Source organism: Pyxicephalus adspersus, chromosome 7 (assembly GCF_032062135.1).
Source record: "Pyxicephalus adspersus chromosome 7, UCB_Pads_2.0, whole genome shotgun sequence".
NCBI lineage: Eukaryota > Metazoa > Chordata > Amphibia > Anura > Pyxicephalidae > Pyxicephalus > Pyxicephalus adspersus.
Genome location: NC_092864.1, coordinates 17777013 through 17793424, shown reverse-complemented (window position 1 = coordinate 17793424; position 16412 = coordinate 17777013). Strand labels below are relative to the sequence as shown.

The window sequence follows — 16412 nt, the reverse complement described above, 5'->3', positions numbered from 1 at the left end:
TTCTGCTTAAATGTTATGTTCTTATTTGAGAAATAGTTTTATTTTACACTCATTCCCTGGAATTCCAATACAAATAATATTGTGTTAAAATACATCATGCTGTATGGCAGAGGTCAGCAATCTTTTTTGGCCACTAGGCCATTTTAGGGGTGGGCAGGAGCACACTAGGCCGGACTCTCTCTCGAGCCCTGTCCTAATGGCTCAGCCCCCTCTAGGAACGCCCCCTGAAGGGAAATACCTCTCTTCCGCAATGCATATGGAGGAGAGGGAATGTTCCCTCTTTACCCCGGCGATGGAAATGTTAACCCCGGCCCGGGGTAAATAGGGAAGGGAGCCACCACACAGAGGCTCAAGAGCCACATACGGCTACCGAGCTCCAGTATTTTGTTCCAGCGATGCGGCAGGTTGCTGGCCGGCATTAGGCCGTATTGGGCAGGGGGTGTTAAGCCGGAACAAACTACCGGCTATGCCTTATCTGGTCTAAAGGCCTGAGTTTGCTGACCCCTGCTGTATGCCGAACAAGATTGCACAAATATACTTCCCTGGACCCTATTCTCTTGATTAGTAAAAGAACTATACACCATATGATAGCTAGTTTTCTGTGGCAAGAAATGATTTTTCCCTTTGTGGAGATATGTAAAGAGGTAAATACAACATTTGTTGCTACTGTTATACTGCAAATGATAAATGTTCAGGATTATAAACAAAGTAGTGTAAGAAGCCAAGTACTGGTAGTACCCAGTCAGAATTATTTTTGCCCTAATTTTTATTCATTATTGAGTTCCTAAATATTTCTTTTTTATATATCTGTTTTAAATTTTATGTGTCATATCACAGACTGACCAAAGCCAGTGTTTTCTTGATGTTAGAATAATTGTTCAGAAAGAGCTACCTCATTGTAGAAGAATGTGGGATACATGTTCCATGGTTCTCTGATGTTTAATAATGTAGACTTTCCTCCATGGGACCCGATAAAAGTACAGTTCTGTATTTATGGTAAATTGGATCTGTCTTTTGTATGCCTGATTCTTTCAATGGCTTGCATGGTTGTGTTGCTGTGAAAAAGACCAATCAGCAACGGGCAATCCCAGAGCCTAAAATTCTTGTCCATTTCTCAAATGCAAAACAGAGAAGTGGAAAAGCTTTTAAGTGTCTGCTAACCTATTTTTATATACTCCACAACTTTTGTAATATTGATGCAACTTTAATAAAGAAATGCGTTACTTGCTATAGATGAATTTCACGCCTATGTTATTTATTTGCAAAAAATTCCTTTCCTTTTGCAAGGAAGTTTCTAAAGCTCATGAGGTCATGACCAATATCTGACAAGTTTCTAATGAGCGCCATTAGCAATGTCTTCAGGCATAAAGCTCACCCCTGCCACAGCCCAATCATGCATTCTGTGTTCAGTTTATGTTTATTGAATGTGTCTTCTTGTATGTCAGAACCTGCAACAGTTAGGAAAAGATTGCTAAAAGAATTTTCACAAAAAGGAATTTTCACAAAAGAATGTGCAAATACATTACAGTGTAACATATAGCAATCAAATGTCATTTTTTTTTCTTGAAGAACGTAAAAAATGAAAACAGTCCGGACTATTACAATTGGAGTAACAACCTTACATTCCTTTAGGGTTCTTTCAGGCTTGGAGTCTAAAACCAAGCCGCTCCAGGGTACATGAAAAACACCCAATAGCAGCAATTCACACCACGGAGCAATGCGTTTGCTCGCATTGAAGAACAGTTGTTCTCCTCTAGTGGAAGAACTGCTCTGCCATCACAAACACAAAGGCAAATGTGAGCAAACACAATGCCCTGTAGTGTAATTTGCTGCTATTGGGTGTAGAGCACCAATACTTCAAGTATGCATATTATTATTATTATTATTATTATCTTGAATTGATATGGTACGGACATATTACATAGTGCTTTACAGAGTCCATAGTCATTTGCTGGTCTGGAGCATTTAGGTGTAAGTTAATGCAATAATAAGTTGGAAAAAAATAAACAAATCTAGGTGCTACAATGGCCCAGTCAAAGTCCAGACCACATTGCAATTGAAATGCAAGACATTACAAGAGCTGTGTTCATACAAATGCTTTCAAACCTCAATGAACTGAAGCAATGTTGTAATAAAGGGATGGCCAAAATTTCTCCACAGCGATGTGAGAGACTGATAGTCATACAGAAAATAATGACAAGTTATTTCTGTAGAGGTGACTCTACAAGCTATTGAATCCTGGTGTGTACTTAGTTTTTCACACATGGCTTCTTCATTTTGATTTTGTTTTTGTTAATTAATAAATTAGTGGATTCTGTTGTGTGTTGTTTTTCACCTGAGGTTAATCATTTCATAACCTTCTAAGGACCAGATGATTTTTTATAATGTCCTGACATTAAACCCTAGAATTGGAGGAGGGGGTACTTTGTTTTTTTACATTACTATACTTTATTACCAGGAGTTGTAGACTTTTAAACATCACCACTATAAGTGCGTGTTAGATTTTCATTTTAAAACCAGCTAGTAAAATCTAGACAAGACATTCTTATGATAAGCATTCGTGGTTCAAGGAACCAATTTTTATCATACAAAGTAAAATTTTTATTTCCTGGTATTTGTGTCTCTTAATTGCCCAGTGAAATTTATTTCTGCCATGCCTATGAGTCATTTTGCTAAAACTAATCCAAGGCCATTAACCTAACCTGAACAAAGTCTACAGTAGATCATATCATTTTGATTTCTCACTGGTGTCTGCCACAATTACTATGCCCTCAGTCCAGCGTCGGGTGCTGTCTTTCTTGCTGCTGCCCACACTTCCAGGTTTCGTCAGCTCTGTTGATTGGCCAAGGTTCCTAAAAACATAGAAACATATGACTATGTTAGTTCTGAGGCCGCTATGCTATGCTTCTTTTGTATTCAAGTGCCATTGTGACCTTCTGTGTCCCGAAGTTTCTTCTGTGACCCCAAGTGTATTCAGTGACCTCCTGTGGTTCAAGGAGAGAAAACCCTGGCTTGTGTGAGTGGAATTGACCAGACATGTGCTAGACATATATACCCTTTACCTTCTCCCCTTTGTCTTGTAAATGACATGTATATAATATCCTAAGCTGTAATAAACCTTTCCCTTTTTTAAGATCTATTCGTCCTCAAACAGAACACATCCTGCAGATCCCAAGTGCCCCCTGCAACCTCTGGGAACTTGAGTTACCCTGTGTGTGTTCAGTGGTTCCTATCACCTCACGTGACTTCAAATGCCTCCTTTTTGTGTCTCCTGTCTGCCCAATAACCTTCCTGCTGCTTCACTGGGGACAGACTTCCACCTGTTACTATATCTGGTTGCTGCCTGTCCTGACCTCTGGCTTGTCCCCGATTCCTAGATTGTCATCCAGGCACCTCACTTATAAGCTGCTTGATCCAATGTGTTTGAAGGATGCAGTTTGGAGTTGCCTGCAGAGAAGACCATCATTCCTCATGGAATGTTCTGGTGAACACAGACAGTTTCTTGGTCGTTGCGCCTTAGCAACACCTTCCTTGAGTTACAGCTCTGAGGACCCACAGCTTGGTGAAGCCCTGACCATCCTATGCTAAAGGAAGTCTCTGAGAAGCTCCTCATTATATTGTGGGATCTGCAGGTAATTCTTGCAACAACTTGTGTGTCAAAGTGCATGCAACTGCAATCAAAAAGAGAGAAACAATTTGGTTGTCCAAAAAGAACATTAGAGCAAGAATACAGCTTGCTGTATACTGTATAAGCAAAGTTCAAGACATCTGATACAATGTGCTGTGGACTGATGATACAAAGATAAAGTTGTCTGTTCATAATACTAATAGGCCGCTTTTCAGAAGAACTCCATACCAACTTTCAGCATACTTCAAGGTCTTACTGTCACAGAGTGAAGTGTGCTTGGTGAAAATGAGATGCCACCTGTACAAAATTCACCTACCATCTAGGAGGGAAAATTCTGAGAGTGTTGTAAGTATCTCTTTTGGGATTATTCTCCCTTCTTATACCATCACCAGTTATTTACTTATTGCAATTTATAAATTATCATCCCTATATTGTAGCTAGGAGCCTAACATTTTTTCCAATTCAATGGGAAATGATTCTTTCAATTAATAATCTTCTACCAAGGCTCTGGAATACTCTAATAAAGGAAACTAAGTACTCTTCACCATAGTGATAACACAAGTAAGTGTCACCTAAAATGTTTGCATTTGTTTATTTACTTACTTATAAAGTCCATATGTAGTAATTAGGAATAATCTTTAACTCTATTAGATTACCACTTTTCTTGGAGTAACCTCAGCTACCTGGATTTTCAAATTCTACTACTAAAACCAACAACCATATCGCCCTCATTATGAGTAACATCTGCAACTACCCACCACCAAGTAAGTAGATTTTCAGTACAACTAGTATATACTCTCACATACAAATATGTCATAATATTACTAACACATCTAACTATTTTTCTCAAATATTTATTACATATTCATACTTTTGAGGCACAATACTTGCAATTACTGTGAATGTTTACATATTCAGAATGTAAGAAGTGTCTTTATGTTTGTACTCTGTCAGTCCAGTATATGTCTCAGGATCCCTTGAGGAAGCCATTGGGAGAAACGCGTAGGGACAAATTCTTACTATTCTATTTTATTAAATGTTTATCTTTTCAACGTCACCCAATTCAGCAGTTTCAGGTCATGCATGTGGTTATCTTAGAAGAGAGACTTTATGCTCATATGTCCCTTGGAATGGTAGTGAACCCCTTAATAAAGCATTGATAATTACACCCCATAATGTTGTTCTACCTAGTGTGCCTTGAATGTTCCATATAACCCAGAGTTTGTAGACATCTGTCCCATATAATCTTGTTAGATTTCCATTCCACAACCAGCTAGTTAAATACAAACATAAACAAGACTTTATTATGTGATAAACATTTATAGCTCGAGATACCACTTTATATTATACAAAGATTTATTTACATTCCCTGGTATTCTTGTCTTTTTATGACATTTATACCAGCCATGCCCATCTGTGACATTTTGATAAAATTATACAAAGGTCATTAACCTGATCTATCCAAAAACAGGTTACAGAAGATTATCTAGTTTTTGTTTCTGACTAGTTGGTGGCACTGCTGGAGATGAGCCAATCACAAAGCTACTTCAAAGTGTCAGCCTCCCATGATTTAATCTACAAGAGTATTAATCCGACACTATTTAAAATTGAAATAGCTTCACACTTTCAAAACTCCCTTTCTGTCTTTACCACTGTCTGAAGGGGAAACCCATAGCCTCCTAGAATACTTACGTTATATGTCCCAGGAGGCTACAGGCTGCTCCTTCTTCGCATGCCCTAGAGCAGGCACTGCATCATCAGCGACTTTCCTGGAATGGTCGGGAGATGTCATGGAGAACCCAAAAGAAAGAACATGGTGGCAATGGACAGAATGCTCAGCCTCAGAAAGAAGAGGGAAGCCAAGACAGTGCTGGATTTGCTTGACACGGTTTGTACACAGATTGAGGGGTTTACAAAGTAAAGGTAAGTTCATTTTTTTAATGAAAGTTACGCTTTAACACTCATCTCATTGTATGTTTTTGTATTTGTTTTTAAAACGATCTTTTGTCAGCCAACTATAACTCAAATCTTTTAAAGGGGGCTGTTAGGTTGCATGTAAGCACCATCCATCTTTATTCACATATTACGGTATTAATAGGACATTGGAATAACCATGGTGGAGGGGCTAAGGAATTCCTGATCGTTCAGCTGTGGGAATACCCAGTGTGCCTAAGGTGATGGGATGGTACTCATTGTTTTTGTTTTTTTTTAAAGTACTTTAGCAGACACAAAAAGTATAGTTCTTCATTTTGAAATCAGCCTTTCTCAACCTCAGCCTTTCTCAAAAGGGGGGACCCTTGAAAAAACCTCAACTATCAAGGCATTTGCTTTCTCTTTGCCCTTGATGTGTGTATTGTCATCATGCCAAGGTCAAAACTAATGTCCATTGTCTATACACAGGTGCACTTTTAGTTAGACCACTGTTTTCTCCCAATGCACATTCCTACTGAGGGGCACATGCTTCTGAGGGTTAAACTTTAGACCTAATTTATCCAACGTCTCCGAGACTGAAGATGATAGACTATTATGGGAGACCACGGGGCGATCCAGTAAACCTAGAATGGATTTCTTGAAAATCATTTGCTCTTGATTGGTAAATTCTTCTTTCCAGGTTTACTGGATCACCCAGGTTCACCCATGATAGTCTATCTTCCCCAGTCTTGGAGAGCTTTATTAAATCAGGTCCTCTGTCTCGTTATAGCCAGACTGGAAGAATCTTACAGATGCTCTCCTGCTGCTACTTCTTCCTCAGGCTACCCTGATATCAGCTGACAGAATGTTTCAAAGACCTGAGGTCTCCCATTCTCCAATCTCCATTTCACTTGTGGGGTTTGTGAAAAATGTTGCAGGATGTCTATGTACTTAAAAAAAGTTGACAGTGATAAAAAAAAATTGTCACAACACCTTCTAGAATTTCTTAATTTGTCATCTTTAATATTTCATTTTACACAATTTTTCCAAAATTATTTTATGAAATATGCCCATGACAAATTCCTTTAAAATATGTTTTATCTGCTCATGTGAAAATAAAATCCCTAGTGAAATCCCACAAACAGTGAGAAAGATTTGTGAGATATGTTTTTATAGTTACACATTTAGGAATACATTGGAATGAAATTGTCCATGCCCGACCTAGATAATAGGAACCCGGGCCGGACATTTCATCTTGCAGCAAGTTCTCTATAGGCCAGGCGTGGTGGTTGTTGTATTGTAGATTGGCAAGTTCACTTTAGCACAACATTCCAGGTGAGGCTGAGGCCTCAGGGTAAAACATGGATCCGCTTCAAGAACCAGATTACATTCCTTTATACCTGGAGGAGGTGAGAACGTGAATTTTTGTAGTAATCCAGTGAAGAATATGAATAGTTCCATTTTTGCCAAGCTTTCTCCAACGCAAACTCTGCGTCCTGTGGAAAAACATTGTATGGTTTATGGAGACAGCTTTTGTTTTTTATCGTAATTCAAAAATATCTAGATGGATTTCATATGCCATAGATAGCTGAAAAGATGTAAACATGAAGTTTTTAGCACCCCAAAAATCTTCTGTTCATTTAAACTATGAAAGTGACCCAAATCAGAAGTTGTATCGCTGCATTGCAACTTGCAAGTATGGCTGGGGAAAGTATATGAAGATTAGAATACAGGAAAGAGGAAATTTTATTCCCGCAATCTAATGGAAGATACTTTTAAGGGATGGTCTACAGGAGGGATTTTGTTCAATATCTGGTGGGAGTGTCCTATGGTTGGACAATATTGGATAGGTGGATATTAACACGGTGATGGGCTTCTCATTTCCTAAGAAATCAGCAGAGGCTTTCCTTCACCTACAGCCTTCTCAATGTTTTCTTCCACAAATTTAATCTTTTTACTGCTGCTACGATAGTCTTGGTGAAAACTTGGCAGTTAGCTACCCCAACTATACCTCTGAACTGTAACTGAAACATAAAATTTCTTGGTTCTTATCCAATAAAAATAGCTATTCTCACTCCATGTCTACATTTTGGCAAGTGTGGTCACCCTGGCTGGGCCATTATTTCTCAGAAGACCTTGGCTACCCCTTATTACCTTTATAAGTTCAATAGCCTAAAGCTTCCTAGACCATTCAAATGTTGGTTCTAGTGATGTCGGCCCATGACATGCCTCTCTCTACTCTTCTTCTCTTTACTGTTTTCTAAATCTTTTTTCTATTTATGGCTTTGTTCTAAGCTCCTGTGTTTATCTTTCCTTTTCTTCTTTCTTTACAATATATATAAAACCAATAATGGTCTTGATTTTCCACAGGGTCTGAACTCTATCCTCTATTTGGCCCTCAAGCCTTCAAATAACTACCTGTCAGACATGATTTTCCTCCCTTTTTCTCTTTTTTACTCATCTGCTGAAGTGAAATAATTGCTGGGTTATAGGGTAATTTTTTTTTGGTGCTTACAATGACTACACCCAGGTTACAAACACAGGTATCAAAGAATAAGACAGAAAAAGAATTATGAACCTTTTTGTGGTTAAACAGTACTCATATATTCATGTCCACTGCGACTTTGGCTGTCGTATTGGAGCTCAGCAGTAATTATCAGAATAGGAAATTTACCTATTGAGAATGGAACAAAAGCTTCTTTTTTCACAAAATTCCCTTCGTTATCCAGGAAATGATTGGGATTAAACTGATATGGTTCCTCCCAGTGGTGCTGATCATACAGAATGGATGTAAGCAGGGGGATTATAATGGTGCCCTGGTGAACAAATGGAGAAAATAAACCACTTGCATTGTGCATATATTAGGTCTGTATTTTTACTACAAAAATTAAGCACCTGTGTATATATATGAAAAAAATGAGCAGATATTTCTCAAAAAACAACTGGTAAGGGGACATCTGCTTGTTTTGGTTTTTTTTATAGCTTTGGGAATTTCGGTTTATTTCCAGGCTCACACAAAAAACAAAAGAAACATACATAAATAACACTAAGAAGTGGGAACGATTGGCTGTTCCAAGTGTGAAACTCTTAGTAAAGTGTAACAAATGCAATTAAAAATAAAGTTAACCTTAAATAACTCCATCGTTTGCCAAAATGGCATATCCAATGCTTTACTCAGGGCAGCTAGACATTGGATTTCTCAATCTTCACAATAAATTGGATATATAGTGGTAAATGTACAGTTTATTTACCAAGCTGATCTGGATTTCTTAGAAATCCAAACCACATATTTAAAGGGCCTTTTAGTTATAAACTAGAAATGCTTCCAATGACACCTTGTATGCTTGCCAAAGCAGATAATAAACCAGTGTTATATCCATGTGATTTAGGTTACAGCTGCAATCCTACATGTGAGGCATATGGATAGAGGGACATTTAGTGAGTTCAATTTTAAATGATTGAAGTGAATACTTTACCGTACAAGAGAGGTCCAGGCTACTGTACTATGAGCTTTTCCCTTGTCCAGCTGTATGATAACAAGGATCATAGCAATAATGAGACCTAAAGAAGTGCTATGTTGTGTCTAACTGCTCTACAACTCTTGCCCCCACATTTACTAGCTTTTAGTCTTTCTGTATACCTTCCACATGGTTCTCAAAGAAGCTTGAATGACCATGGTCTCTGTATATTTGGTAACACTAGGGCTGAGGTTTGGTCCAATTAGGAGATTCAGGTTGTACTTCCATTTAGTCAAACATGAAAAATTTAAACTTTTGGACAATGGACTACCCATTGAATAACTGTAGATCCCTTTGTAGCATTCAATTATCAGATAGCTGAACAAATACATATTTATATAGTTGACTCCTATTTATTTTATTGACTTATATTTCCAGGGTAAATTGATCACATTTCTATCAAGTTACTGGTCTGATTGTTCCCAAGCTGGCTGTTTCTGCATATGGCCAAATCTATTGGGAACTGAGGGGTGTTTGTACATGCAGAAAAAAAGTGGGTTGTACTAAAGGGGCCTGAAAGTCGTCTTTAATATTATAGTCTGGGATATAGTATATGATAGCATGGGCACCCTAAGATAAACGTAATGGAGAATTGGTGAAACTAATAAGTCTGAATCTGGGAATTCCTAAGGTCACTCACCTTGGGAATGTGATAACCCTTAAAGTTAGTGTCTGTGGATGTGGCATGTGGGACATGGGGAAGAAGGTTGGCAAACCTCTGGATTTCATGTATCACAGCTTGGGTATAAGGCATGGATTTCTTGTCTTCAAAGCGTGGAAGGCGTCCTGATTCCAGAACACTGTGGATTTCTTTTTGTACTCTTCCTAAAAATATATACATATGGAATTTTATAGCTGAAATCCCTGCCATTACTGCAGTGAGATAAGAGAGAGATCGGTTTATTGTTTTTGTCTAACCAATAGTCTATTTGTATATATAACATATCAAGATAGGTCCAGTTCCCCACTGGTCATCTGCTAGTACTACGACAGTAACAGCACCAGTCTAATGCACCATAATGACCTTTATTTAGATATTGGGCCTGATTTATTAAAGCTCTCCAAGGCTGGGTGATCTAGCAAACCTGCAAACTTTTTGCTAGCAAATGCTTTGAATCCTGGACCAGATCCATTCCAGGTTTGCTGAATCACCCAGCTTCACTAATAAAAGTGTATCCTCTCCAGCCTTAGAGAGCTTTAAAAAATCAGAGCCAATAAATCATTTACTTTTCCTAAGCTCATAGGTGCCCCCTACAACATAATAATATGGTATACTCTCAGCACCCAGAAACACAGGAATCCTAAAACAATCCCTTTAAATTACTACCTAAAATTCATACCTAAAATACAAAAAATCCCACAAAAAGACGTCATATCTTTCATATCACTGTTAAGTTTGTTGTTAAGTTCTATCCGTATCAAGCCAAATGACTGATGGTAAAGTTAAATTTGTAATTGACCCAATTTTAATAGCAATGTTAGTAGGGAGGTTCTACTGAGCTAAACTAGTAATTGCATCCCCTGGGGACGCCAAAGTTTAGCTATCCAAGCAGCAGATATTGCTTCCATTCCCTTTGAGGTCACTTGTTTTTTTAGCCAATTTTTGATATTATTTTTCACATTAGGTATAATCCAACACAGCATGACATCAGCATTTGATCATTTCTCAATAAGCTCACCAAACAAAGCTGTTGTAAGTGGAGTTGTCCTTTTCAGAGACTCATAACTGTTTTGTTTTGTATGCGTTAAATAAGTGTATATTTACCTATTCAATGAACCAGATTTGAATTGTTGGAGACTAGTATGTTGTAGCTTAACATACAGTTTTGTGCATGCTTCTTATTAATAAAACTACATGAAACCAGAAAGATTGCCCGTACCAATCAGAGTAAGTATAGAGAACACAACCTACTTTGTATATGTGGATATCTCATCATCAGCAGTATTCCCCATTGTAGTGTTGTAGAGGTTGTCTCTGTCCCTGCCATGACTAGGTCTAGTACGGTGGCCAATACATTATCATCATGGAACAATGTGTCCTTGTTTGTTCTTTCCTGTGACAAAAACCCACATGAAAATGATGTTAGACCAAAGTGCAAATGTAGCCATGGATGACATAGGTTTTTGCCTTGGGGACAAGAGTAACATGGATTCAATAGTAGTGTTAAAGTAGAATAATAGGGGATATTCTCATAATATTCAAAGCAGATGTGTGTTTGGGTATTATATATCTCACATTTGGAACTAGGATACTTTATAATATAGGCTACTACTGTAAGAAGACTTGGGCCTCTGGATGGCCGCACCAGCATGTCATTATAATTAGCAAGACATCAAAAATGTTATTCCTAGTCACAGTAAACTCCCTGTTATCTAGCACTTATGGGGAATGGTAGATTTTGGAAAAATGTAGTTTCTAGTTGCCCATGCCTAATTGTGACTAGCCAGGAAAGGAGTAGAGCTCCTAAATATGGATAATCAGGGCTGGTAAGAAAGTATGGGAGCTACATGTAAGTGATGAACGAAGTATCAGCTTACTTACAGCACGGCGTGCCAAGGTTCAACTGAGTTTTTTTTTGCTTGGCCTGGGTCCCGTTGCTTGAGATAGCGGGGAGTTATTGCTTCTTTTTTTTTACATCATCTAGCAAAAGGTTTATAAATCCCCCAACGATGGTATATCAAGGGTAAATGACCTAATACTCCAAACTCGTGGCAGCCTACTAGCTGCCAAAGCCAGATAGCCAATGACAATACTATCACTAAAGCTGGAATTTATCTGTCTCATGTTAGTCCACAATCCTAGCCTCTGCCAAAATAACATATTTACTGCATCAAGAATATTTGCTCCACTGGACGGAGGTATGACAGAAAACAAGTTATGTAACATAACATTCCTTTCATAATACAGTTATGGCAGTTGGTTATCATGGGCAGGTTTAGAAATCATTAAATACAATTCTTGGTAATCACCGCCATTGTCTATTTTGTTGCACATATTTCCCTTGTCAAACTTTTATTGTAAACATGCAAGACGTGGAATGTTTTATGTTTAACTTTTTCAATTATAAACTTTATTCATTTTCTCTAAGATTTTAAAAAAATTGTTGCAAAATTGTTTTCTTTTATGAAGGTGAGGACTGCAAGGGAGTTAGAACATCTTTAATTTTGTGGTCAAAGGGATAGGAGGAGACAATTTTTCAAAAGAAACAGAAACTGTAATAAAAAACATTTGCAGGAGCCAATCCAAATGTGCCTAAGATTATTTGTGTATTTTCAATTAGTGGGCAAGTTTTCAGCTAAGCAATTTTTTTTCCATTTTGCAAGGTCATAAAGTCCCAGAGATTGGCATCTCATTTGCTGTGGTCATCCCAAGCAGTCCTTTCCTTAGGTAGTTTTTGCGGCCATTTATTTTGGCATAGTCGCTTCCTGACCTATTTACCATGGGAGAACCATTAAAAGAACTTTCAGGTTTCTTTGGGAACCGCTGCTATATTGACTTTATCCACAGCACTAGCTAGATCAGTAGGAAGAATTCCTTTTACATTTCTGACGAGTGGTAAGAATGTCACCCTTACAGAAAGCCAAAAAGATCATTGGTACCTGGTTAACTGACCTGAGAGATCCACATTGCTAATTGCTGAAAGAACCCTACCAACCATTGGAGGAGCCCTGGTTTAAAAAAAATTGTGTTAGACGGATTTGTCACCCGCGATGAAGAGCCTTCGCTGAACTAGGCATTCCTAAGTGACCTCCAAACATTCATACAGCATACAGCTAAATTCACCCCCAGGAAGAATTCAATTATATTAACAAGTAGTTCTGGGCTGGCCTGACACTCACAATATAATTAGGGCATTAACATGGGAAGCATAAAGAAGAATGAATAATGAATCAGTTAAAATAATTAAAACAATTACCCCTTCTTGCTTGGCAATGATCGCTTCAATAAATGTTTGCAAGCAGTTGTCATCTATTGTCTGCCTTTTGGCCTTAATATCGTCTTTCAGCACCATGCATATCTCATCAATCTTATTCAGTATCACTTTGTGAGTTTTCAGAAAGGATCCAAACATGGGATACAAGTTAAATATCTGAAAAAAAAATTTGAATCTTTAATTGTTTAACCCATCCCATCTTTGACTTATTTAAAAGGAAATACAATTCTCTGAAATAAACCGAGAGTCCCAATAACATTCTGCACTTTTCCTAGCAGTTAGATGGCCTCTGCCTTGTAAATTAACTGTTTCTTTAGAGCAGAATTTTAGCCTTTTCCCTAACCTGCCTTATACCCCCACTAGCTAGTTCTCAGATATTGCACCTGATTTATTAAAGCGCTTCAAGACTTGAGCGATGCAGAAAACCTGGAATGGATATGGTCCAGGATTGAAAACTTTTGCCAACTAATAGCAAATGATTTTTAGAAAATTCCTTCTCGATTTGCTGGATCATCCAGCTTCTCCCATGATACTCTATCTTCTCCAACTTTGGGGAACTTTATTCAATCAGGTCCATTATCTCTCCTAGAACCTGACTGCATTGTTTTATGATATCATTAGTTTTTGAACTTTTGTGGCCTGCTACCAACCTATGTTTTGTCTAACCTTCCCTTTTCTCCCTCCTGCATTGCCCTTTACCTGACTTTCAGAAGAAAAAACTTTCTCTGCCCTCAGATAACTGACTGGGCTGACACGTGCTTATGACTTTTATTATCATTATCTAACCCACTCTCTTTTGTGTTTTTCTTTTTTTGCCATTGTTTCCCTTTACCCCTTTGTCCATCCCTGCTAGTAGGCCCCTAGATCATAGTTGATTCTTCTACCCCCATGTCTTTCTAAATAACATTTATAATTTAAAAGAACACAATAGGGCTTGTGATACACAATATTATCTAAATCAACAACTTTGTAATCCAATAGCCTGTTGAATGAGTACAGATTGGTTGGATAGTTTCTGTAGGACCCTATCTGATAGTTATGTTGTTTGTTTTCTTTGGAGAGAGACTAATACTTGTTCAGACAGAGGTACTTACCTGTAAGGAGGGCGAGCCAAGCAGAACAACAATTTCATCAATTAAATCTAGAATTCGCATATAAGTTGGATTTTTGTACTCAAAGCGATTTCCAAATATCATAGAAAATGTAATATTTGTTGGTGCACAGGAAAACTCCTTCAGTTTAAAGTGCTCACCTAAATAATAAACATATTTACAATTACCCACAAGGTATAGTGAACATTGCATCTATCTAAATGTATTTTTCTTTCATTTTGTTTCTTTGCACAAGCCAAAAGACAATCTTAGAATATTTGAAAAATCCACGTGGTTCAGAAAAGTTTGGTATAATAATTTTTCGGCACTATCGGAGCAGGGCATTTAGGACCAAAACAATTTTATAAAAAGACTCTTCCTACAAAACATCTGTCCTTCAACATATCCCTCTCCCTGCCCATCCTACATCATTCTTTTAGTTAGTTTTTATCCAATATGTATATCCCCTATTTGTCAATAATCCAAATACCGGTAATTATGTCAATGTGTTTAGCATAAAACACTTACCATTATAAGAATGAATTTTATGATTTAGAAACTGAAGTTCCTCTACTATCCTATCCTCAATCATCTTCTTGCCCATTCCGAGGTTCCTCATGCTGGATATCATGAATCTTCTTGTTGTTCTCCACATTTCTCCCGATGAAAAAAACACACCTTTCAAATTTTGGAAGGGGATAAGTTGAATAAAAGATTTACCAGCATTAAAGGTCAATTTTATGCATCACTAAATGAGAGGTTCTGTATTTACTTTATGTACAGTCCTTGTACAGCATGAAGTACTGTATTCTTCACATAGCCACATGTACTTTATCAGAGATTGTGCTTTTAGGAGAGTTGAGCTTCATAATGAACCCCATCAAATAGAATAGAAAAAACTTAACTGACAAAATTTTAACACATCCCTTTGTATGGCCAAGCATTTTCGAGCTGCTTCATATCCCTACAGGCATTGGTTCCTGCAGATTGCCATCCTCACATTTTGTCTTCCCTGCCTTCACCACTGTTGAATTTGGACAGTGGAAGACACAGAAAAGAGTGATGCCATCACTATGTCACGACTAACTGACCTTGAACAAATATGGTGGGAGGAATTCTAACTATTACGATTTAATTGCTGGCTTTAGGTGTATGTATTTATAGTATAACTACAGCCAAAATGTTGTGATAGAGTTTTTGTGTTTTGTGATGGAGTGGGGAAAGGTTTTAACCTCTGCAATGACTTGATGTTGTTTGATGGAAAGATGTTCCCTCACTTTTTGTCCACAGTGGTAAGTACTGTTTGTGAAAATCTCCCCAAAATGAGTAGATATTATAAGTTTGAGAACAGTAGATGTGCCCCGTTATGAAGATTTCCTCTACATTCCTGTTTTAGTGACAATTGTAAAATGTAGGATAACCCTTTATTTCTGTATATGTGTGCAAACACGTTTCAGGGATTCAGCCTCCTTTATCAGTGCTGAATTTAGAACATAATAATATCATGTAAAAAATAAAGATCATAAACATACATTCTGATAATTAAGTGCTCAACAATACTTAACCCTGATATATAGTAGATGATAGATAAAATATTTTTTTAGTTTGATTATCCCCATGTCATATGATGATGTATAATTATAAGTTAAGGTGTATCACATTTTATATTTAATTGCAAGCTGAATTGAAAATAAGGAATAAAGCTAAGAGGATTAACAGTATAAAGTAGCCATTTTATTATTCCTCTGCTAAGCAAACAATGTTGAATAAAAAAAGGAAATTCTAGAAAGAGCATATTAGTTGATTACCATTTCCACGCTGGATGGAAAAAAATATGGGAAGTGCGGCTCTGTCAGAAAATGTATCCCCAGTCTCCACCAAGGCCTCTTTTATGGTTTCCAGTCCTGTGAGGACAACAGCTTTTCTCATACCCAGATGAATGGTAAATACTGGGCCATATTTTTCCGAAAGCTTAAATAAGACACATAGCAACTTAATATTTGATTGTTTATTTTTTTTATATATGTATACATCATAAATCTAGAAAATATACTTATTGGACTGGGAACACCCATTATATGGCACCCAAGAAGCCCACCATTAGACCATTAATTAATAAATTATAATTGTACTATAATAATAATATTATGTTTAAACTATTACCCCCCAATCAATTAAATCTTTATTTTACTGACCCTTTAATTGCCTGACTAATACTAGAAGAGTCCAACAAGGCTCAGCCAAAATAAACCAAAAGATCGTTATAAAAGGGTTACTAAATAAATATGTAGACAAGAATGGTATTGCTGTCAATCTTCTCTTTCTATTG

The 16412-nt window shown here is 37.3% G+C and overlaps 1 protein-coding gene across 1 annotated transcript; it reads right to left on the bottom strand.

Moving 5' to 3' along the window:
• Window positions 1–6542: 6542 nt before the first annotated feature.
• Window positions 6543–16054, bottom strand: LOC140334510 (cytochrome P450 2W1-like). Its single transcript, XM_072416784.1, has 8 exons — window positions 15892–16054; window positions 14612–14761; window positions 14087–14244; window positions 12975–13148; window positions 10970–11111; window positions 9698–9882; window positions 8214–8355; window positions 6543–7035 (listed from the first exon to the last, which is right to left on the bottom strand). The coding sequence occupies exons 1-8, from the start codon at window positions 16010–16012 to the stop codon at window positions 6809–6811; spliced, it is 1299 nt and encodes a 432-aa protein (XP_072272885.1). The 5' UTR covers window positions 16013–16054; the 3' UTR covers window positions 6543–6808.
• Window positions 16055–16412: the final 358 nt, after the last annotated feature.

Excerpts from the sequence above, each read along its gene's own strand:
- LOC140334510 (XM_072416784.1), bottom strand. The coding sequence starts at position 16,012 with ATGAGAAAAGCTGTTGTCCTCACAGGACTGGAAACCATAAAAGAGGCC. Across the intron at positions 14,762-15,891 it reads TTCCATCCAGCGTGGAAATG|GTGTGTTTTTTTCATCGGGA; the intron begins GTAATCAACTAA and ends AAAATTTGAAAG. Across the intron at positions 8,356-9,697 it reads AGGGTTATCACATTCCCAAG|GGCACCATTATAATCCCCCT; the intron begins GTGAGTGACCTT and ends TTTGTTCACCAG.